The sequence below is a fragment of the Triturus cristatus genome, chromosome 8, assembly GCF_964204655.1.
Source record: "Triturus cristatus chromosome 8, aTriCri1.1, whole genome shotgun sequence".
NCBI classification, from domain to species: domain Eukaryota; kingdom Metazoa; phylum Chordata; class Amphibia; order Caudata; family Salamandridae; genus Triturus; species Triturus cristatus.
Genome location: NC_140591.1, coordinates 1259364972 through 1259388711, shown reverse-complemented (window position 1 = coordinate 1259388711; position 23740 = coordinate 1259364972). Strand labels below are relative to the sequence as shown.

At 42.9% G+C, this 23740-nt stretch overlaps 1 protein-coding gene across 1 annotated transcript in view; it reads left to right on the top strand.

Moving 5' to 3' along the window:
- The window catches only part of EFHC2 (EF-hand domain containing 2), a 332355-nt gene that overhangs the window by 226194 nt on the left and 82421 nt on the right, over positions 1-23740 (top strand). Inside the window, exons 11-12 of the mRNA XM_085622956.1 lie at positions 8115-8248; positions 17793-17990. Of these exons, the coding sequence (XP_085479082.1) occupies positions 8115-8248; positions 17793-17990 (332 nt within the window). The remainder of the gene's footprint in view (positions 1-8114; positions 8249-17792; positions 17991-23740) is intronic.

The following is a 23740-nucleotide window of genomic DNA, read 5'->3' as shown; positions in this document are numbered from 1 at the left end:
ATCACTTCCCAACCCACATACCCTCATACACAAATGCGGCAACTCCTGTAAAGATCTCCGCCAGAGAACCCCTGAACAGGGCCCATGAGGGACTGCAGCGCCACTCCCACGAGGAGCAATTTGCCCAATGATGATGCTATACACTCGTAAGGGTGTGTGAGGGCACCACGAATCATACATAGGAGTACTTTCTCTGCTCTTTGCACACTCACCTAGCCTTGGAGACATTCCCTGTTATTTACAGCCTATCTGCTTGCTGTATTTCCCTTTCCTTGAAGGAACTGATACCATACACTGTGATTATGTACTACTTTTAGGAGCATTGATTCAGGACCTATTTCTAACTAACTCCTTGTCCCCCCTCTGATATTTTATTTGACATTTAGTACGGCTGCTGGCCATGGGACTATTGTATCCTCTATTCTCTTTCTTTTGTTAATATCCTTCCCCTCTTTCACTGTGCACATTTGGCCAACCACCTCTGGGCAACTTTTACAGAAGTGATCATCATCACACACTATTCTGACACGATGGACAACCCGGGTCTCAGTTTTGATGATGATATGGTAGCCGAGATCTTGAGGGCACCTTCACTATTAGCAGAAGATGGCAGTGCACCTTCTGGTAGTGGGAATGACGACTGGAGGTCGCTCCAAACATTGAGAAAATTACAGATAAAAACAGCACTACACGGAACCATTATGACGGAATATCTCAGAGCTAATATCGCTCCCAACGGCCTTCTAATAACCTTGGCCCCTAGGATATTCTTGGAAGATTTGACCTTCCGCCGTGAATGGTCAAGAATATCCTGGAAATGTACCCGCGACTGGCTGGTGCTTATCATTAACATAGCAAAGCGCCTATCGGATGACTTACTCATCCAGATTAACTTATCCGAGAACAGACTGAAGACCGGGATTTCAATCACAGCATTCAAATCGAAACTCTCTGAAATAAATCTAGAAATGAATGAACACAAAGAATACCTCACTAAACAAAAGATCAATCAGTTACAAAAAGACGTCAGACGGTTGACAAAGGAAAAATATATCCGTATACCAAAGACGACTATGTCTTTCCCAACATTGACACCTCTTCAGACGATGCAAGCAGTCACAATTCCGGCAGATCAGATTCCACGGGCAGCGAGTCAAACTATGACAACAGACAACAAAGACCAAGAGGGGGGTACAGGCATCAACCACCTCCACCGCCTCTATTCCATGGTTTTCCCACCCACCCCTTCCAGACACCGATGTACCAAGGACCATGGATGGGTCCCCAACCTATATGGAACGGACCAATGGGACAAAACCCGATACCAAACTACCAACAGTATCAGAATCCCCCCCCCCCCTTTTTCAACAGAGGGAGGGGCAGAGGAAGAGGCAAAAGAAGAGGAGGAACCAAGAACGTCCACTGGCAGGACCTGGAACAGATGGTCCTACGGACAAGACAGCAAGACCCTAGTGGTTAATTTATCCTCGAGACCAATGACTGAAGGTGAGAACAGACTTTTGGAAAAAGGTCTTGGATTTGTTCCAACACCAAAGGGAGACGACTTCATTCTACATCAAGAACTCCACCAATTTTTCCGTAAAGTCCGCCTGAGAGCATTCTTTCAAGATAAACCCGAGGTTCCACTTGTTGGTTCAGGTTTAAAGAACAAATCTAGATTCACCCCCACCTCAGCGATGACTCCGAATGAGGTGTTGACATTTGAACAAGCCGTCCTAAAAGAGGTGGATAACATCACCTCTAGTCGCCCCTTTAATAATCTTTCCAAAGACGAAAGACTACTTCTAAGGAACTTGACAGAGGATGAAACCATCATCTGAAACCCGCGGACAAGGGGGGCGCCATTGTCATACAGGACAAGAATACATATGATGGTGAATGCCTACGACAACTATCTAACACCAGGTACTATGAACCCATTGAAGAAGATCCTACAGCACGTCTTTCAACTATGATACAGAATTTGGCATTGGAAGCAGAGGCAGAAGGGTGGATAACTAAGAATGAGGCTTCATTCCTTATGAACAGAAACCCTCGCATTCCATACTTCTACTGTTTACCAAAAATTCACAAGGGTATTATCCCTCCTCCTGGAAGGCCCATCGTGTCCGGGATCGAATCTCTACTAGAACCTCTGAGCAAATTCTGCGATGTGTTCCTGCGCCCCTTGGTCACTAAGACCCCCACGTACCTGAGAGACACAACAGAAGTGCTGAACTTCATTGAACAATTTGGGGCACCGGAGTCTATAACCCTATTGGTCACTTTAGACGTGGAGGCGCTATACACCAACATTCCCCAAGATGCCACCCTTGCAGTTTTGGATCAGGTTCTCCGTAACGTAAATCCATGGCCCTCTATGACACCTTTCACTTTCATCTGTGACTGTGCAACGATAGCACTAAAAGAGCATTACTTCGCTTTTGAGAACAAGCTCTACCATCAAGTACAGGGCACCAGCATGGGGAGTACCTTTGCGCCGAGTCTGGCCTGTCTGTATATGGCAAACTTTGAAGAAGAATGCATCTTATCAGATACCAACCCATATACCAACAATATCTTATTATGGCGACGGTACATCGACAATATCATCATCTTTTGGAAAGGGGATGAAGAGACATGCCGCTCGTTTTTCACATGGATCAACACCAAAAACCCATTTCTGAAATTTGTAGGCACTTTGTCATCTGAGTCCATTCCCTTCCTGGATCTCTTGATATCTCTCAAAGATGGGTCTCTCATGACCACGAACTATAAGAAGCCAACTGACAGGAACAGCCTCCTGATGTTTCACAGTCACCATCCTAAGTCCTTGAGAAACAATTTACCGGTGGGTCAGTTCCTCCACCTACGACGGAACTGCAATACCATCACAGAATTTGAAAAAGAGGCAGACACTCTAACTGAGAATCTGATAAAGAGAGGGTATCCCCAAAGAATCGTGAGGCAGGCCCATAAACGAGCTAGGAACAACCACAGAGAAGCTCTACTAGAAATAAGAGAAAAAACTACCACACATATACTAACCTGTGTTACATCCTACACTCCCAACTCAAATAGGATCCAGAAAATCATCAAAACACATTGGAAGATCCTCGAGACGGGGGATTTCCAACCAGGCCCTAGACCTCTCTTTCTTTCAAAAGAACACAGAATCTAAGGGATATGTTGGTACACACACGCCCTAAAAACATCATCCGGAAACAACCTACTCTATGGAACCTACCACCGGTAGTAGGCCATTATCCGTGTGGTTCATGTGCAGCATGTCCTCAGACAAGCATTACCAAGGAACTTGACCTGGGACAACCCAGACTCTGGCAACAAACACGCCACACTAATTGTAATACCAAAAACTGCGTTTATTTGATTTCCTGTCCCTGTGGTTCCCAATACATAGGTATGACAGTTAGATCGGTAAAGGTCCGTATTGGGGAACACAAAAGTACTATCCGATGCAGACGAGCAGCAACAAGATTGCAAAGCCATTTTCTGGAAAAAAAACACTCTCCAGAAAGCCTGCGATGGACCGTCATAGAATCCAATCCCCATTGGACAGCATCCACACTGTTTAGACAGGAACAACGTTGGGTGTTTAAACTCAGAAGTAACAAAGGGGGACTCAATGAAGAGATACCTTGGGTTGATCTTTCTCACTGAACCTACACCACGAAAGGTTTCTCAGGACTATATGTCACACACTACACAAGGAACTATTACATGGTTCAGTGTTGTCCATCTAACTACCTGTTGAACTCAGCAGCTGATTCCATAATAAACAGATAGGTTATTTACAAGGACGATAGTAGATATCTGTATTCTACCAAGCATTCCACTATTACCCACTGTACAGGCACGTGCGGCACCTCGCATCCCTGCCACTACAGACATATTTTTGGAACCACGAGCAAATCTACATGATCGGAGTGGTCCAAGTGTATTTTTGTGTCCAGAAGACATGACTATTAATATACATATTTTTTAATACCCAATAAAAAAATGTTTTACCCTGAGGCAAAGGATCGTCCTCATTTTGGTACAGAATAACGCAAATTTAACTGTCACGTGGGGGGCCTTTCTGCCATCCACCACGAGCAGCAAAATAGTTTGTCAGCCGACATCTCGCATTTACAGCGCCAGATGTTGTTATGATTAGGCATTCTACCCACCCCATGTTGCATTCATTTTTTTCACCTTCCATTTGGGCCACTACCGGCACCTTTTACCCCTACCACCATAAACATATTTTTGGGACCACCAACAAATCCACTCGATTGGAGTGGTGCCTATCTGTGTGTCTAGAAAACATCTCTTTTCATACTCATATGTATCAACATTGTTTACCCTGAGGTTGCGGTATTGCACCCATTTGGGCTCTGAACGGGCTCTCCGCCATTCACCACGAGCAGTAATACAGTTCCCCTGTACACCGCTTGATCTTGGCAGGGTTTGCCACTTCCTTTTACCACTATAATATGGCCGCCACCTATCCCTCCCACACGATTGGAGGGGTGCCGATTTGTGTGTCTAGGAAACATTTCTATTCATACTTATATGTATTAACACTGTTTACCCTGAGGTTGCGGTACCGCACCCGTTTTGGCTCTGAATGGGCTCTCCGCCATTCACCACTAGCAGTAATACAGTTTTCTGCTGACAACTCCCCTGTACATCGTCTGATGTAGGCAGGGTTTGTCACTCCCTTTTACCACTTCAAGATGGCCGCCTCCTACCTTTCCCAGGTGAATCTATCTTCTCCTACGCAGCGGGATGACGCCATCACCCGTCCCCCGCGACACGTCCAGCAGCGGTACTTATCCTGCCAGTTCCTCATCCGCGGTGTTACCGGCGGCACTGCAGGACGGGTAGGTTTCCCGTTCCGTGAGGAAGGACCACTAGTAAGTACACATACCCCGCTATTGCAAGCACTTTTGAAGGCAGCACCACTGTGTTGCGGTATCGCTTATTTTGTCTACCGCTTTTCAATATTTAGCCTCACTCCGCGGTACGGCTGACGGAGCCCATCTTCGTTTCGGGGAGGGTAGGCTATCATCATTTTTTCGTTTTATATGGATGTATTTAAGCATGGAATAATAATATACACCATGGTTCCCTCTTTTTTTTTTTGTATCTCCCCATGATTTTAAACACGCATTAGTTGCACTGCCTGCTTGCTTTTAGCACATCGGTTGGCTCCCTCGCCTCAACTCCCCTTTGGGGTTGGCGTAGTTACCATAACAGCATCTAGTCACAGGTGAATCGGCAACTTAAAAACGCCCTGTTCCCCCCCCCCCCCCCTTTTTTGTTTTTTACACACCAGGCTCGCACTAGCAATCGCTATCTTCTGGTGCGTCCACACGGCATTCGCCCGGCTACTTGAGCGTTGCCCCATTCTGATAGCGGTCACTTCAATTACCGCTCTTATGTGCACGCCGATTACATCCACGACTAGGCTACCACCACTACGAGGCGGCATAGGACACTGTTAGTAGCAATGATCACACCCGCTCCCTCTAGCATTTACGTTTGTTCTCCTGCAGCTCTAGCTTGGCGATGCATGACCAGACGAGATTGTGCATGTCCATTGGATTTTTCATGCACATGGCACGTGGGCACAAAGTTGTGCGCTCGTTTATCCATTTTTGATAATAAGTATCATATATATCTGATATGTTACTATGTGTCTTTTTCTCTTTTGCTCTTGTTTTTTTCCCCCCTACCCCCCTCATTTTGTCTCCTTCTAGGCTTTGGACAGGACTTACGTATAAGAACGTGTCCCAAGACAACACTTGTCAAGCGAACCTGACAATAGGTTATATATGGGAATATAGGGTGTCTTTCCCTGATTCCCTAGTCTCAGTTTTCTGTATGGTCCTGATGAAGAGCTCTAGGATCCACTAGGGACCACCTTACAGCGCGAAACATGTCGACCCTTTTCAAAACACTCTAGATATGCACTACACGGGTTGAGAGTAGTGGGATTCTATTTGGTCTTTTTTTTCCCCTCTCAATGTGGCACTACGGTGCATCTCCATCCCCGTGATTTGTTTACTCTGAACCAGGGGACCTCTTAATAAACTATTTAGTCCTTCCTGGCTCATTTTAATTTGCACTCACTATCACTTCCCAACCCACATTCCCTCATACACAAATGCGGCAACTCCTGTAAAGATCTCCGCCAGAGAGCCCCTGAACAGGGCCCGTGAGGGACTGCAGCGCCACCCCCACGAGGAGCAATTTGCCCAATGATGATGCTATACACTCGTAAGGGTGTGTGAGGGCACCACGAATCATACATAGGAGTACTTTCTCTCCTCTTTGCACACTCACCTAGCCTTGGAGACATTCCCTGTTATTTACAGCCTATCTGCTTGCTGTATTTCCCTTTCCTTGAAGAAACTGATACCATCCACTGTGATTATGTACTACTTTTAGGAGCATTGGTTCAGGACCTATTTCTAACTAGCTCCTTGTCCCCCCTCTGATATTTATTTGATTAAATATATAGGGCCATATGTATCAAAATGTTCTTTTACGATTCACAAATAGCGATTTTTTGCGAATCACTATTTGAGAATCGCAAAACGCTATGTATGTAGGATTTGCAAATAATTTTGTGAATCCTACATATTCCTTAATTGCGAATCGCAAATTGCGATTCGCAATTAAGGAATATCTCCCCATTTATTCCAATGGGCCTAGAGGCCCACAGGAATCAATGGGAAGACATTCCCAATTTGCGATTCTCAATTAGAGATTCGCAAATTGAGAATGTAATTTCAAGGGTGCCAGGGTGTCAAAAGGACACCCTGTTGCACCCCTGAAATGTTCATGTGTGCACATGTGGCACACATACATGCCCCAAGGGCATGTATGTGCGCCACATGGCACTTCGAAAAATGCAAAAAAGTGCATTTTTCAAAGAGATCGCAAATTACCACCAACTTAAAGTTGGTGGTAATTTGAGATTTCTTAAGGAGAAATCGCACAACTTTGGTGCTTTTTACATCGCATTTAAGGAATCGCAATTTTCAATTCCTTTAAATGCTTTCGCAAAATAAGGAATCGCAAAATTTGCGATTCCCTATTTTGCGAGGGCCTTTTGGGATGATACATCCCAAAATGCTTTTTCCCGTTCGCAAACAGGCCGATTCTGAGAATCGGCCCGTTTGCGATCGGGAAACGGGCTTCATACATCTGCCCCATAGTCTTTTGGTTAGATGTCCTGGATTGCTTAAAAGGATGAAGCTCTCAGATTGAAACTCGGGTAGAACAGCTGCTTTTTCTAATACAAACAAAGGATATAAGAGCTTTGAACAAACACAAGAAACAGTAGAACTCAGTGCCTATGACTGTCCCCTTATCCACATAACAGTAGAAAATGGGTCGCATTAAAAGTCTGCCAAATCAACAGCTTTCTATTATTTGTGATCAGTTTTAAAAATGTTCCTCCCGCCTCTCTTTTAAACTTCCCCTTTAATCAGTTGCTCTGTCTCCTATTAGTATGCATATACATATTTGGAATTTCTTGATCGGAATTACTTGTGTTATAATGATCAAATCTTTGAAGTTTTCCTGTGATAAATTTTGAAATTTATTAGATAGAAAAGCCCCTGTGAGAAAAAGAAGAACGTGTGGAATTCGGTGCGTTAACTATTGGTTAAACATGTTATGCCTAATTTCCAATTTGAAAACTCAGAATGGGAGCTATTTACCATACCCAGCAAATATCTCACACTGGGGTAATGGTACTTACCTGGTGTGGTTAGCACCCTACCTCTTTCCTCACAACCTGGAATCAAGTCCTTACAAGAGAACTAACATTCAAAAAAGCTTATACACCCAAACCCACAAGCAGTTGTAAAGATTTGTTGCATTTAACATTTGTACGTTGCCTTTTTTGTGTGAAATCAGTAAATGGATTTTCGAATAAGTGATGAGGCTGAGTATTTTTCCAGTACTCTAAACTCAAAGCTCAGTTATGTCAGTTTATGGAAATGACGCTTGCGGTGCAAAACAAGACATTGTTTCAATCTCAGGTCTTATAAAATTGTGCTTGGGAAAAATGACATTTTGGTTCTTTTTTCATTCAGTTCCCAGTGGCTGATATTTCAAAAGTCCTTATTAAACTCAGACAAGCAGGAGAACCAAAGTCCAGGGAGATTAAACAGCTGTTTGCAGCCTGCGACTCCGGAAACACAAATAAGATTGGATACGACCAATTCAGGTAGGAGCGCTCACACTGAAAGGCGGGCTTCTCAGGGAAGTGTGGGTTCTGCAGAAGCGCTTTGCTACTGAATGCAAGAAGCTGCTGTACTAAGCGGGGTGGTGAAATTGTGGGCCCTAGATATTTCAAACGGTCTTTGATACTTAATCGATTAAATATTGGATATAAAAGAAATCTATTACATTGTGTGTCAGTTTGAAATGTACAATGATTAATAAATATTAAAATCTACCATTAATGAAAGAAGTCTGTACATATGGATGGGCATTTTTTCCCCTCCAGAGTATTATATAGTGCGAACTTGACCTGAAGGTATCAGAGCACTTTACATGAGCACCAGTTGCGTTACACAAGGACACATTCATTTTTGTTGGGCATGGGGGGATTAAGTGATTTTGCCCAGATTCACAGGATGTTGAGCGTCCATGCTAAGACTCGAACCTGGTTCCCCAGCTTCGAGGTTGACGGCTCTGGCCGTAAGGCCACATCTCTCCCCATTAATTCTTTAACCAGTCTGAAACACCAGTTTATTTCGGGGACTTAACATTCCATTGTTGATGAACTCATAACCAGCAACTTTCTAGATAATAACCAATCTATCCAACCACTGATTCGAAATTCTGCTCTGTTTCCTGATCCTCCTCAAGCTCTTGCTGCCTTCGATACTGTGAACCACAATAGTCTTGTTACCACCTCTTTTATGTGTCTATGTAAACAAGCAGATTGTTCAACTCATTACTGGAAAAATTTAACCATTGAGTTACTTATTTTCCCCTAATTATCTGGGATGCTAACCTGAACCTTGTCTCTCAAATAATAGTCAAATCAACCTTCAACTAGTTAAAACTCCTCAAAGAAACCCACTTTATCCCAACTAATCAATACCCCATGGCAGTAGGCCAAACTATGGCACCTATGGTATACCTTCATACTAAATTCATTGACTACCAAAAGTCCAAACCAACTTTATTTGGGTTCAAAAAGCACTAACTGGTGATCTAAAAAAACTGCACTGACTGGCTGCATGCAAGCCTGATTCATATTCAAAACCATCAGCCTCCCATACAAAAGCCTGGATGGCATAGTGTCCTTCTATTTGTTGGACAAAGTCATCTGCTACTACCTATAATGCCACTTAGTAGGTGACAGGAGTTTTTCTACTTCACACCATGATTTATGAAATTATTTTACAAGTCAGGTAAAGGTTCATATGAGGTACATAAGCCAAATATCTCTAGAATTTAATAGTTTTCTATATCTGAAATCATAATAGAGAAATAAATAATAACACAATTGAATCCATTAAAAATAAAGTAGTTTAACTAGGGTGAATATATATTACAAGGATAGGGATTGCCTGGATCGCAACCATGGTAGGGTTGTGACATCAATGCGGCAGTCTTTGAACTACTGGACGTTCCTGGCCTTGTCGCCCATGGGCCGCATGTCTATTTCCAAGATGATTGTTCTCCTACGGCTCTTATAGTTTTTTGCAGCAATACCAGATATGCTGAATAGATCCTTTTTTAAAGACCTGCTAGGATTGGAATCCGATTTGATATGGGTGTGTGCCCAGAAATGGGTTTCGATCTACACGCTTCAGCGTCCATTGATGGAGGGCGGCCTGGGGGCACCGGACCTCTAACTGTATTTTGCAGCGGCACAGCTGCAGTGGCCATGGCTAGAGACATGATGGGAGAAAGTAGGTCAATTAAGACCGAAGTGGGCAATATTGGTGTATTGGATTGGCTGCTCTCATCTGGGAGACCAGCTAGAGCAGTGGACAGATAAGCCTGATTAGCTAAACTCTGCTGGAATAAATATATCTAACCTAGGCAAGGACAGGTTCCCTATGCCCCGCAGTGGAGGCGTACCTGCAGCAAGAGCCTTGCTGGTGGCACATGATCTGGTTCCGAGGCAGGAGGCGGAGGTATCCCAACTGGGTGATCTTTATAATGAGGGCATTCTAAGCTCCTCCCAGGATCTACAAGACAAGGAGCCGTCCTCTTCCTGTCCAACAGCGTGCTAGTATTAACATGTAAATGTGAAGTGCACTGCACAATGACATTTCCACAGGTTAGTCCATTCCTTCCATATTATGTCCAAGATAATTATTTCTCACAGGACTGAAATAGAGCATCCAGCGCAGTTCGTCCAGTACCTGTGGACTTCATGAGGACTCGCATAGAGAGACACCGGCTTGGGAGGCGGGAGACGGCATGTATCGAGGTGCCATCCTTCTATTGACTCAGGAATCTTGAAGAGTTTTGCTTGCCCCTGAATATATGGGGATCCAATGAAGAATAGACTAATATCTACAACCAGGATTCTGTATGGTCTTATAAGATGACTCTCGATATGCCTCAGGCATTAATACAATAAAAGATGAAAATAATTATACCCTGATGAAGTCCACATGTAGTGGACGAAACGCGTTGGCTGCTCTACGTAATTCCTGTGGGAAATAAAGATTATCTTGGACGTAATATGGAAGGAATGGACTAACTTTCTGTGGAAATTTAATTGTGTGGTGCACTTCACATTTACATGTTGAACTGTTCTGATCCTCTGATCGCTCCTTGGAAACGGCGGGTGCATGCAACATGGTTCTCTATCATTCATATTTGGACTTGCTTTGGGGAGTAAGGAGGGAGCTGTGATTGCTACATAGGATCGCTGTTTCATTGTTTTGTATAACATGCTTTTGTATGCATGTATTAGCAATTAGCAATCAGCAACACGTGGGTGGCAGGACAGGACAAACAGGGACTCCATCTTGAGCTACAGTGCTTCCTCACGCATGGGTTGGGCAGCAGGGCGGTCTTGGTGCTCTACACTGTGGTACAGGCTGGGCTGTGGGGACCACATACTTTTCAGTAAGCCCCGATGGGAGGACATTCTGGGTGCAAGCAGTTGGGGGGGTGGCATCGAAGCAGGTAATACGCGTATCACCCAATGCCCCTCTGAGATTTATGCAGTTTAATTACTTGCATCAATCCTATCTCACACTGCACTAACTGCACCAGATGACTCCGGTTTGTCCGTGGTGCGGTCATCCCAATGTCACCTTTATACATATGGTGTGGTACTGCTCGCCACAGGCGCGAGTATGGGTCCAGGTGATGAACCACATGCCAACAGTGACTGATATACAACTGTCCCCTGATCCTCTTCTATGCCTGCTTGAGTTAACAAAGCTAACAAAACCCACTAAATACTATATGACACTGGCTGCCTTGACTCCGGCTCTGTTTAAGCTCTTGGATCCACTGACTTGGAAAGCTGCACAGCTACTCACAGGTACTTGCTGGCTCCAGGTAGCTCATAAATGCGCACTGGCCAAGCCGGATGCTATGGCGCATGACGAACAGCTTAGAGGAAGTGTGGGGGCTGGCACTCTCCGGGATACATATGTACTCAAACTGTTCGACAAACTTAACCCACCAGCCACCTAGTCAGCTAGGGCATGCTGGATTGGATTGTTATAGGCCCTGGTCGCGGTTGCACAGGGATATATACACACTCACGCTTAGCTGAGGGCATTCAAACACATTACTGTGCGGCACCACGATCCCCCCACACCTCATCACCCTGATGTTTCATATGCATTATCTTTATTGCAATGATTTGCCCATTCCTCAACTGCCGCCTTTGTGGCACCAGTCAGATTTCTGATCTTATTTGTTATCGTTTCAGTATCATTGTCTACTCTTTCACTGTGTGTGTCGCAATGGCCTGACTTGTATCGCTGTGTTGGTTTATTGATGCACCATGTCGCCATATATTGTATTCTTTCCATAGTTGCCTGCAATGATGGTATAATATGACTGCATAAATGTGTTAAATGTGGACCATAATGTTGAAACTCGTTATGCCTAATATGCGACCTGTTACTGTACTTTTAAAATGCCAATAAAGAAATATCATTTTTTTAATCTCATCAGGGGAGATTAAAGTCAAATAAGTTTTTGCATCTATTAATTAGGTTGATTTAATCTCTTATTGCCTGATTTAGAGTTTGGTGGGTGAGATATTTCATGACAAATGTGACGGATATCTCGACCTCTGTATTACATGTACATGTCATGGTTAGGATAGAGTATTCAATGTGACAAACTTTAAATCCGGCCCCTAGTTTGTAAGAGACGATCTCTGATTGTTCAATTTTTATGTTTATTTTGAACTGAGACTTCGCCAGATTTTGGACACTGTCAATATCTGCCAGCACATTCCAATGAAATAATGAGCAGAAACTTTCTCATAATCCAACAAAGTTAGAAATTCATTAGTGATCAAGTTTAATTGTACATGGTCAATATTGAGGCTTGAGTGTATAGATTACTTCACATTACCACATTGATAGACTTTGGACAGTCAAGTTAATAACAGAGTGCCTCCAGGTGCGTTACTCTACTTAGACCCAATGCTGATCGATACATGATTGTCATCAGCATATTCAGGTTCCAGTTTGCTTGAGGAGACCAAAATGGTGCTACATAAAGAAGAGCTTGCAACACCTTTGCACTATAGCTCCAGGAGCTCAACCGGCCAGCTCAACGCTTCCTGTGGAATCGCTTTAGACCTTCCATAATAGGGGCAGTGACTGAGTGAGCTTTTAAATCAAACGGGGGTAACCAGATTTGATTGTGACCCCAATATAATAATGCTCATCCACAGATTTCGTCCTGCTGTTCTCTAGAAACCACACATAATTTGTTTTTGGACTCCCACATGACATTAGATTGAATTTTGTCAAACTATTGAATACAATTTTCAAACATTATGTGTGACTTGAGCCCTATGTAAGTATGCTCCAATAGATTTATATCAATGACTCAAAGGAGTAGCAGGACATGTGTTTTAGGGTGGCAGAACACTGTAGGGAGAAAACCAGCACTTCAGATTGTCAACACCACCCCTGGAAAAGCCTTCATTTTCTCACGTCCTCATCATACAAAGCAGGTTATTTATTGCTGGTTGAGAGCTCTATGGTTAGAGAAAATAACTCTATTGCTTCCCATTCCTGAGGCAGCTGGTAGGCATCACTCCTGGATTCTGCTAATGCAACCCAAAAACAAAATAATTGCAGTCACCAAGATATAGGTAAAAGGAAAGGACTAAGGTATACCCTCTAGAGACTACAAGGCGGGGAGACCAGATTACACCTCTTCTTGGACACACCATGGGTACACCATGGGTGTCAATAAAGAGCACTAGATTTGCAGTTTGCAAAGGCACTTATGATTAGGAGGCATAGGTGCTAGAATTAAGGGGGTGGGGGTGCTGCCGCAACCCAAAATAGCTATGCTGGAGTTCAGAAGTTGAGTGAACAACAAATAAAGATACAATGAAGAAAAAAATGTTTTAGCTTGTCGCATTTGCTGCCCATTCAGAGACAGGGGTCACATGTTAGGCTATGTCTTCTGACAAAGTGCTGCATATTTTTTAACACTGAGATTAGTGTTACTTCTCTTTCTCTGACTGCAACGTGAGAGAATTTTGTGAACTGAACTATGTGACAATCTTGCTGATGTATCAGGCGTGTGAAAGGAAAGGGTGCAGAATGTTTTTTTTCTAACACACAACACTCAAATGCCTGTAAATGACTCTACAAATATTTCAAAATATATCATCATTTAGGAAAGCACAAATAAACACATATTTTGCAATTCTGAAGTATGACTAAAGCAAAGATCTGTATAGGATGAAAATAAAACGACAACTTGGTGATGTGCAAATGATAAATTTCGCTGCTACCCAATTTTCACACATTTTGTGTTCTCTATATAGTTTTGTCAGTAAGAATGCATGCCTCTACAAATTTAGTGCCCATTTCAAAATAATATGTGCTGTCTGTAAATAGCAATGTGATAGAATACCTTTCTTTTTTAGTATATTTGGGATAGTATGCTCCAAAATGTACCACGAGCTACATAGCACACCCTCAACACTCTTCTGCTGAATGGTGAGGCTCCTTTGCTGCACTTGTTCTTTATGTGTTCATTGGATTTTCACAATCCCAGGACTTCAGTGATGTAACATTGATGGCACCACCCCCACCGCCCTCTGAAAATTGTTCCAGCACCACTGTTGGGTCTGTTTCTCAATCTCATCCAAAAAGGTCAAATGCAGGGGAGCCTCAAAGGACAATGGGCAAAGTGTGAGCTGCATAGTCAATCAAGGACATGCATCCTTTCACTGTTCAATACTTTGCTCATATCACTCACAGCCATTTGTGTCTTCTCAGAAACAGAATGAGCAGCTTTGCATACATTTTGGATGAGACCTGCTCTGCTAGTGAAAAACTGTTACAGTGACCTATCCTGGCATGTGCCTATTGCCCATTGTCTTTATGCACCGTGGTGATGCCATTGGCATTCTTCACCTGTGTCATGCATGCTGCTTTCTCTGTGCAGAATTGCTACTTCAGCGCAGCATCACTCCCCGCCTTGCAGCATCCTTGGGTGGATAATGAGTTGTACTCGACAAGAAGTCTTGGCAAGCTTGTCCAAACATTGGCTCCCTCACAAGTTAAGCTGGCAGTTCACCTCAACTAGCAAACACATATGTGCTGTTCCATCCCTCTTAGCCTCATGGTCTTCCTCGGTGGGCAGTCAGTGAGGACTCAGCAGCAGCAATGGGGCTTTCAAGTGGAGGCCTTTTTTAAAGCTAATTTCTCAATTTACAGGAAGCAAACAAGTGCTGCTTTGCTTACTTCTCCTTCCTAACTTAGTCACACACCTGATAGCTGTCTCATCAGCATTACCTGTCGAAATGACGTGGGGTGAGGGCCAATCAGTGCTGCCTGGGTCTGGAATCAAAGGCAAGGGCCTTGGAGTCGTATTCACTTTGCCCCTGCTTCTGCTTGACAGGTTCTTCTCTTAAGAAGTTGACCTGGGCCAAGACTGAACAGTGATCCTTTCTGACTGGGCTACTCTTTAAAAATAATCAAGTATCTGAGGACAACGCCAAAAAAAGACACGAAATCCAAGACATGATTGTCGGTTGTCATCAGGGCACCTTTCCATCTCTATCGCGGAGCAGTGACAGAGAGGTATACACAAAACATAGACACAAAACTCTAGAAATGTTGTGACAATCATAAAACACATTTAATTCAGTGGCAAATTCTGTTGCCATGTGCAGTTTTAAACTGCCACCTGGAAAACCTTAGGCAGAATTATAGATTTTTCTAATTTAGCTATGATTAACTTAATGGAAGCCTTCCTTCAGAGTGGAGTTTCATTTTACATCATCTGTTGCTAATGATGCATGTTCACATGAAACAAGGAGTAAGGAGTAAGGAAAAAAACACAGCTCTGTGTTCCAGTAATTAACCCGCAGTCCGTTTTCCTCTTGAGACCTGCAGTACGGCCCTTCGGAGCTCTTGGAATAACTCTGCTGTTTTTGACTCAACACTTCAGTTGAAATTCATTCTAATTTGATGTTGGCTCGGTTTCAGAGGCTATTTCCTGGTTATGGAACACCCTTTCCATCACAAGTGTGTACCGACCTAAAGCTTTCTTCCCTTTCTGCAGACCACCACAATACTGGCAGGTTTATTGGACTGTCGGCGCACCCATTACCACCACGAGGATTTCAGAAAAATAAAAGAGCTGCAGATTTGCTTATGTACGTCATATTTTTCCAGTCTCCTTCAAAATAGCGGCCTGAGTACAATAATCGGCGGGAACCACAACACAATGTAACGTTTCCAGGAAATGAAAGCATTGCTTGCTCTTATAATGTGGCTAACTTAATTTTCACGGCCCCAAACAAGTGTGTTTACTGAGCGTCCGCACAGCAGTCCACCGGCAAAGAACATTGGGTGAGAGGGGAGCAGCACAGACCACATACCCATTTCTGTGTGCGGAAAGGCTGCTTTATTGAAATAGATGCACATCACATCAAATCCCTTGGCCTTTTGCCTTACAAAACTAAACCTCACTATACAACATGCCACCTACATTCTCTACTCCCCCACCCCTAAAAATCCCTGCTCCCCAAAACATGTATCCTGCAAATGTGTAACTCCTACCTAAGGCACTATTGAACTGTTAACCTTTCTAAACTTCCCGTAACCCTTGACCTACATCTAACTATCTAAACTTCCTAGAGCCTACTTTAATTCCCTGCCTCCTCTATGTGTCCTTTGTTGACACCTTCCCATTTCCCCTGATTCGCCTATGGCAACAGCAACCAACTTTAATTCAAACCAAGCCAATTCATAGGCCAACACCCACTCAGAAAAGGTACCCGCCCTGCTTTTTCTGACTGCCTCCCTCAAGATCTTTATTGGCACTACAAACTAGATAACCATTTAGAGTATACAAGCATCAATATCAGAGGTCAAATCAATGGGATCCTTTTTCCCTCCATGCAAACAATATGAATCTTATGGGTAACAATCAAGGCAACAGAGACAACAACAGCCACTCTAACAGGCAGAGCCAGCAACAAAGAGGGAACCAGTCCTCTAAATTGATTCAGAGGGAGGTACAGTATGACTTCCCCAGGAACACCTGCTCCCTAGTTCAGTTGCCAGCTGCAAGATGCAATATTTCCCCAAAATGTGGGATACCACTACGACATATGAGTTTTAGGTCTGTAAAGCAGTGTAATGGGGTTAGTTTCTAGTTCATGTCCCCTCCCCGACCGTGGAACTTCAGGCCTTTTAAGGAACTGACTGAACTAACTCATTCCTAATATGTGGTGTTTCTTTGAGGAATATGTGATGTTACAACGCGATCAAAATGACCGCGGTACGTTACATAGCAGTTTTTACAACGCAAGTCGTTACAGCGACTTGTGCTGGAGGGCTCTGGACTAAGGAATAGTATGATTTACTATTCCAACACCAGTCTATGTACAGTGGGGAAGGTGTTGGAATAGTAAATCATACTATTCCTTAGGTTAGAGCGCCATCCAGCGCAAGTCGTTGTAACGACTTGCGTTGTAATACCCACGATGTAAAGGCATTGCAATGCAATGCCCGCGTGGTAATGGATGTTTCTCTTCTTGGAGTGATTGCTTTCTTCTAAACATTTTAATTCCGAAACAGGTGAAAAATGCACCCAAATTCGTCCAGGGAAATGAGTGAAACCGAAACATTGTTAAATCATGAATTATTAAAGGGGATACTCATACTCCCCTCAAAACGTTTTTGGGCATTGAATGGCCCCTATTACAAATTCCAGAATCATTCAGTCTCTTTATTTTTTCCCGTGTAACATCTGTCGCTTTTTTCACTTCAACAGCTAAAAGTTAACACCTGGCAGCCGCCATCTTTCTCCTTCCTTACTATTGTCTGACACAGAGGTGAGGCAAAAATAAAATAAAAAAACAACCTTAAAATAATATGCACACCTGTGAAGAAAGCTTAGAAGGTGATGGTTCAATAGAGAAACACGGTTGAAAAAGACATACAAGAATATATCGGTATTAGTAATTTCTTACAGGAACACCGTTTTTGACTGAACATAAAGTATGCAAAGTAGAAATATCCTTTTCTTCTCACTTTCTTCACGTTTCCTGTCCTCCGCAGGAACCTGCTCGCGCGGATATCAGACGGCGCCCTCTCTGAGCACGAGATCATGACGGTTGGACGTCACTACAGCGTGCCGGACCCAGGGGAGGTGGACTTGAGTCTGCTGCTCGCCGTGGCACAGGAACAGCTCAAGAGAAAAGCATTTGAAAATTTCGGCAAGTTATCTGACGTCTTCGCGTACAACGACAGAGAAAGGTAGGGATTCTGTTTTTGCAGTCAGCTGGCTTGCCACAGATATTACAGTGTATGCACCTATTAAAAGAACGAGTGCGCGAAGCATGCCATGAGCGGCACAATACCATCACATTTACAAAACATGACAAAGTGAAACTAAGTATAGGGAGGCAAATATATTTTATAAACGGCATTGAAACGCATTAAATGTTAATAAAAAACCAACAGGTGATCGAAAGAATTACTCTGTTCAAGAAGAACAAAACAGTTTTACGGTTCTTTCATAAGGCTAAGAGAAACTATTTTAAGTAGAGCATAACGGTAAGTAATTGAACATAAATATGGGTTTAATTGTGTAGTTCTTGCCCTACTCTACCTTTTATGTCTGGCCATTGAGACAGCTTTAGCTCTTTTCCCAGACTACTCTTTTCCCCGAAAAAATCATAGAATTAAAATCACAAGTCATAAAACTGACAATTTTATATTTTACTTAAAATAGAACGGATTTTTTCTGTTTTCATTTTTTATATCATGCAATGATCATTTTTGGGAATTGACAATGTATTAGAAGTGGAGGGACGATTATCAGTTCCCTTCCTTTTTTTGACTTGTGATTTTAAATGTATGAGAATTAACCCCAAAGGTTTTTACGAAAATTAAAGAGAATTTACGTATTTTTGTGTGCATCATATTGTGTTTTCCAAGGACTTAACAAAGATATATATGTTTGTGACTTGTATTTTTCTCTGCTGGCATCTGACCATTTGGTTTTCAAACTGAGTGCCCATTTTTATTGATTTTAGATACACAAAAGGGAAATTACCTTTTGTCTAGTTCTTAACTACACCTGTCTTGGGTGGTGCAGTCTTTGTTGCTGCAGCTGTGGTGACCAGCTCCCTTTCGAAAACTCTTTGTATGGTGGTCTCTTGCTTGCAAACATCCTTGTGTAGAGTCTCTGTCATCATGCTTACAGTGCCTTTCCTCTTTTGGGGGGATCATGTTGAAGAGAGGAGCAATCCTCATTGATGATGCCACTTTGTGAGAAGCTTGCTTACTTTGAGATAACTAATAGGAACGCTGAGGTTAAGTATGACATTTCTCAGGTTTAGTTCGCCTCTTAGATGGTAGCTTTCAGATGCGAAAGCCAAACGTAGGAGCAGCGATGGTTAACTTTAGCCATTATTTGTAGCTATCTGCTTCAGAGTGTGTACGGGGGCACACAGGAGGAGCAAGAGGGGCTAATGCAGATTTTGTTGAGTAATATTTAATTGTGGGCTTTACCTTTGATCAAACTGGTATACGTTATGATTTACTCTTTGTGAAGAGGCTCAGTGTTTTATTATGAGGATTTAGTCAAATCTCCTAGATTTAGGGGTCCCACATTACGTGTTCTGGGTAAAAAGATGCAGTAATGCATCATGAAAAATTACTCATAGTGTGACGTTCAGTGTTTCCAGGAAGCAGGGTTACCGCATCTTTATGAGTTCTGTAGGTCAGAATGGGGGATAATGGGATAAAACTGTGGGGGTGCTGTACTAACATTTTGCACTAGCTTTGCCTCATAAAAATGATGCAAACCAGCACAAAATGTTTTTTTTTATTCTTTACTTTCCAGCGCTAAACTTATTTTGCGCTGCAAATGAAACTAAAAGTAACGCAAAGTAGCGCTGTGCGTTGCTTTGCATCACTTAGCGTCAAGGGGGTATTCCTATGCAACAACCAACACTTTTTGATGCAAAACCCTATCTCTCAAAAATGTGGCACCAGGGAAAGGGGAGGAGAGAGCCACATCTCTGTAGATATGGCGCACTCCTGTTCCCACCCTGTCACTCAGCACAGCACAGCATATTTGGCTGCTGCGCTGCGTTGGGTGACACATTGGTAAATCTGCCCCATGTGTTTTCCCTGGTCCGAGTTGCGAAACTTGGAAGATTGCATTTTTTTCGTTCATAAATTTCACCAAAGTTTTCCCTTTGCAGTAATTTCATTTAAATTGTATTCCTAACTATAGTGAGGGGTCCATTTCAGACCAGCTCCAATGATTTCCAAACAGCCTTAGTAATCTTATCTAGGGTAAAGAAATGTTTCCCGTTTAGGATTTTGGGAGGGCTCAGCCTTTCTTGTTGAAACCACCTGGGTTTTGGAAAAAAATCACATTTGGTCCTTGGGGCTTTTGGTTAGAACTATACGGCAAATAAATATTACTTGATTTATACCGAGCACTTGATGACACAGTTTTGACATTTCCAAGAGCTGCCAAGAAAAGGTGTTATTATTGCCCATTCTAAGGGTACTCAGTTTGTCGACCATGGGAAGATAAAAGACTGAGGGGGCTTATATTTGAAAGGCTTGCGCCGCTGGAGTGTTACTTTTTCTGACACTCGGGCGGTGCAAACGTCTCAATCATATCTGTGAGGACATGGAAAGCCGCTTTGTATCGCCTCAACATTGCTGAACAACATTTTAAAAACTGGCTGTTTTCCTATTGAATGGTAAAAGACTTCCATTCTGCCACTTTAAAAAAAGGCAACTCTTGACCCAACGGAAGAAAAGAATTACCGCCCGATATCAAGACTTCTATTTCTAGTGAAAGTACTAGAAAGACATCTTAACATCTCCCTCTCTGCATTTTTGGACCAGAATAGCATTTTTGATAACTCCCATTTCGGCTTTAGGAGCCCACCGTACAAAAAACTGCGCTGGTCTCATTATCAGAGGAGGTCAGGGCAACCCTTGATCATGGAGATAAGGCTGCAGTGGTCCTTTTGGACCTATCCGCTGCCTTTGACATGGTAAGCCATTAGATTTTGAAACAGTGATTGATGGAGATCGGTGTCCAAAGCTCTGCTTTCCAGCTACTTCGCTCCTTCCTGGACGAAAGGGAGCAAACAGTCAACTTGGGAGATTTTAGTTCTGAGCTATTTTCTCTGCCTTGTGGTGTTCCACAAGGCTCCTCATTGAGCCCCACATTATTTAATATATATGTGGCTCACCTTATGAGACTGATAACGTTGATCGGCTTTTCCATAGTGTTTACACAGATGACACCCAAATCATTGTTCCTATAAATAATGATATTGAAGAGATGGCGTTTCGATTCAGCAAATGCATGAGTGCAATTTTTAATTGATGGGTTCCCACTGTCTTAAATTAGATTCCAAAAGGACAGAGGTTCTCCTCTTCGGGGGAGATACCTCCTTGTGGAGCTGCTCCTGGTGGCCGCAAGCACTTCCAATCCCAGTGGTCAAAACAATAAAGCTTGTAATAATTTTCTACATCAATATCTCTTATAGGGATCAAACTAATCATCTTACCTCCTCGTGTTTCCACACTTTAAAAACTTTGGGGAAAATTCTCGTGTTTTTTACCATTTGATCTGCAGAAGACAGTGGCTACCTCTCTGGCTCTATCAAAGTTAGTCTACAGCAATGCCCTTCATGTTGGAGCCCAGCTGTGTGTTTTGGGAAGACTCAAGAGACTACAAATGCAGCAGTTCAGGTTCTGTAATAGATAACAAATATTGAACCTTTCTCTAAAGCTAAGGAAGAACTCCATTGGCTACACATTAAAAAGAGAGTTGCCCTTAAGGCACTCTGTATAGTGCATACGTCACTTTACCATCATGGCCCTGATTTCCTCTGAAATAAACTTTCGTGGTACAATCTAAAAAGCCTAGAAAGTTTCTGTCCCTTTCATTCACCAAGCCTCCTGTGGGGCCAGAAGCTTATCCTATGCCACCATTCGCCTCTGGAATCAAATGCCAGATCATCTAAGGAATATATCTAGATCCCTGGCTTTTACAAAGTCACTAAAAACGTGGCTGTCCATTCTCACTCTGTAGACTTCTTATTTGTTGGCTTCTCCCTTCGTACTATAGGCAGCACCAAGACGCCTTAGGGCAAACTCTGTATAGTGCATACGTCACTTTACCATCATGGCCCTGATTTCCTCTGAAATAAACTTTCGTGGTACAATCTAAAAAGGGCTCTGCCACAGCCTAGAAAGTTTCTGTCCCTTTCATTCACCAAGCCTCCTGTGGGGCCAGAAGCTTATCCTATGCCACCATTCGCCTCTGGAATCAAATGCCAGATCATCTTAGGAATATATCTAGATCCCTGGCTTTTACAAAGTCACTAAAAACGTGGCTGTCCATTCTCACTCTGTAGACTTCTTATTTGTTGGCTTCTCCCTTCGTACTATAGGCAGCACCAAGACGCCTTAGGGCAAACTTTGCACTTTACAAAATAAAAATAAAATAAAATCATTGATATGGAGTGAGACAAAGCAGCGCAAGTCACTGCGCTGCCTTACTCTGAGCCACAGAGGCATTTCATTGGCAATGCGGTGGGTTTTCCCAAGCAACACCCATGGATTTTGATGCTTCCTCAGATTTACTTAATTACGTAAACCTGAGGCAGCGCCAAAACCTTAGACCTCCCCAGAGCAGCAGTAATGAGGAGAAATATTTCTACTTCTCCTTTTTTTCCTCTTTCAACGTGTGTTGCATTCTGCAGCACATGTAGAAAGAGGAAAATGCCTCTCTGAATTGTTTTTGTGCAGGAAGGTGCCCCTTCCTGTACAAAAACTCCCGCCTGCAAACGAGGCACCCTTGCACCATGGTGCATGGATGCCTGCGTTGGTGCCAGGCAGCAAATTGTGCACCAGCGCAGGGGGAAAAGACAGGAATGCACCGTATTTCATAAACACGGTGTATTTCTGCCCTTTCACACTGGCATAGGGCTACGCAGCAAGAAGACTTGCGGTGCTGCCCGACGCCAATTCCCCATAAATGAGGCACATAGTGCTCTTGCCAAGATTCTAACTTTTGACTTGCAAGTCACAGCATGTGCCAGCAGCAGACATTTAGCTGGCAGAATAATCTTGTCGGCTAGGGATGCTGAATTGCATTGATTCCTGCTATAACATTACCATCTTCTGGAGAATTGTGAAACCTCCGACGGGACTTCTGTTAAAATAATCATACACTTATTATGTTTGACTGGGTTTGTTAGCTTTTGACATTGTGTTCCTTTCCTAACTCTTGCCCAGTCCCCGCACCCCCAGAATTCAGAAGTATGTTACAAAGTATGTTCATCTTCTTCATTATCATATTTTGTCGAAATTGTAGGAAGTTAGCATTGAAGCCAAAATGAGCACTTAAATTAAAAAGATATAAGCCAAGAAATCATGTTTAGTCTGGAAAACATCACACAAACCGGTTCCCCGCATTCTGAAATTCAATATTCTATGATGTGTTGGGTCTAGCTCGTGGAAGAAACCACTTGTGGGTCAAAGCTTGTGCGATACGTGGTTAGTCTGCTAATAATTCTGCAAGTTACTGAGAAGTTCCATGACCATGGAGAGAAAAGAAACCAAAGAGTAAGCCCCTTCATAAAGTCATGACATTTACATTTGCTCCGCAGTAGCCTTTTTTTTGCTTATGGCAATGAGTACTTGATATAACAATGCAAATATGATCAATAGACACCTTCCCTCATTACCCGCTGTTTTTGATGCCAAGGTCCTTCCGAGGCAAAGTAGCTCCTGGCGCATATACCTAAAATAATTGAATAATTCCGACTGCAGAAATAAATCAAACCAAACTGATATGTAGCCTTGCAATTGTGTCAATTAAAATGTTTGAAATCATTAAATGTTTCTCAGTTTCAGAACTGGTTGTCTTCTTTAAATGTGAAGCTACAAGCAAGGCCCTGTAGAGCTATTACACAAATTCGAGAGTTACAACTGGTTTCTGCACCTATTTTTGAAAT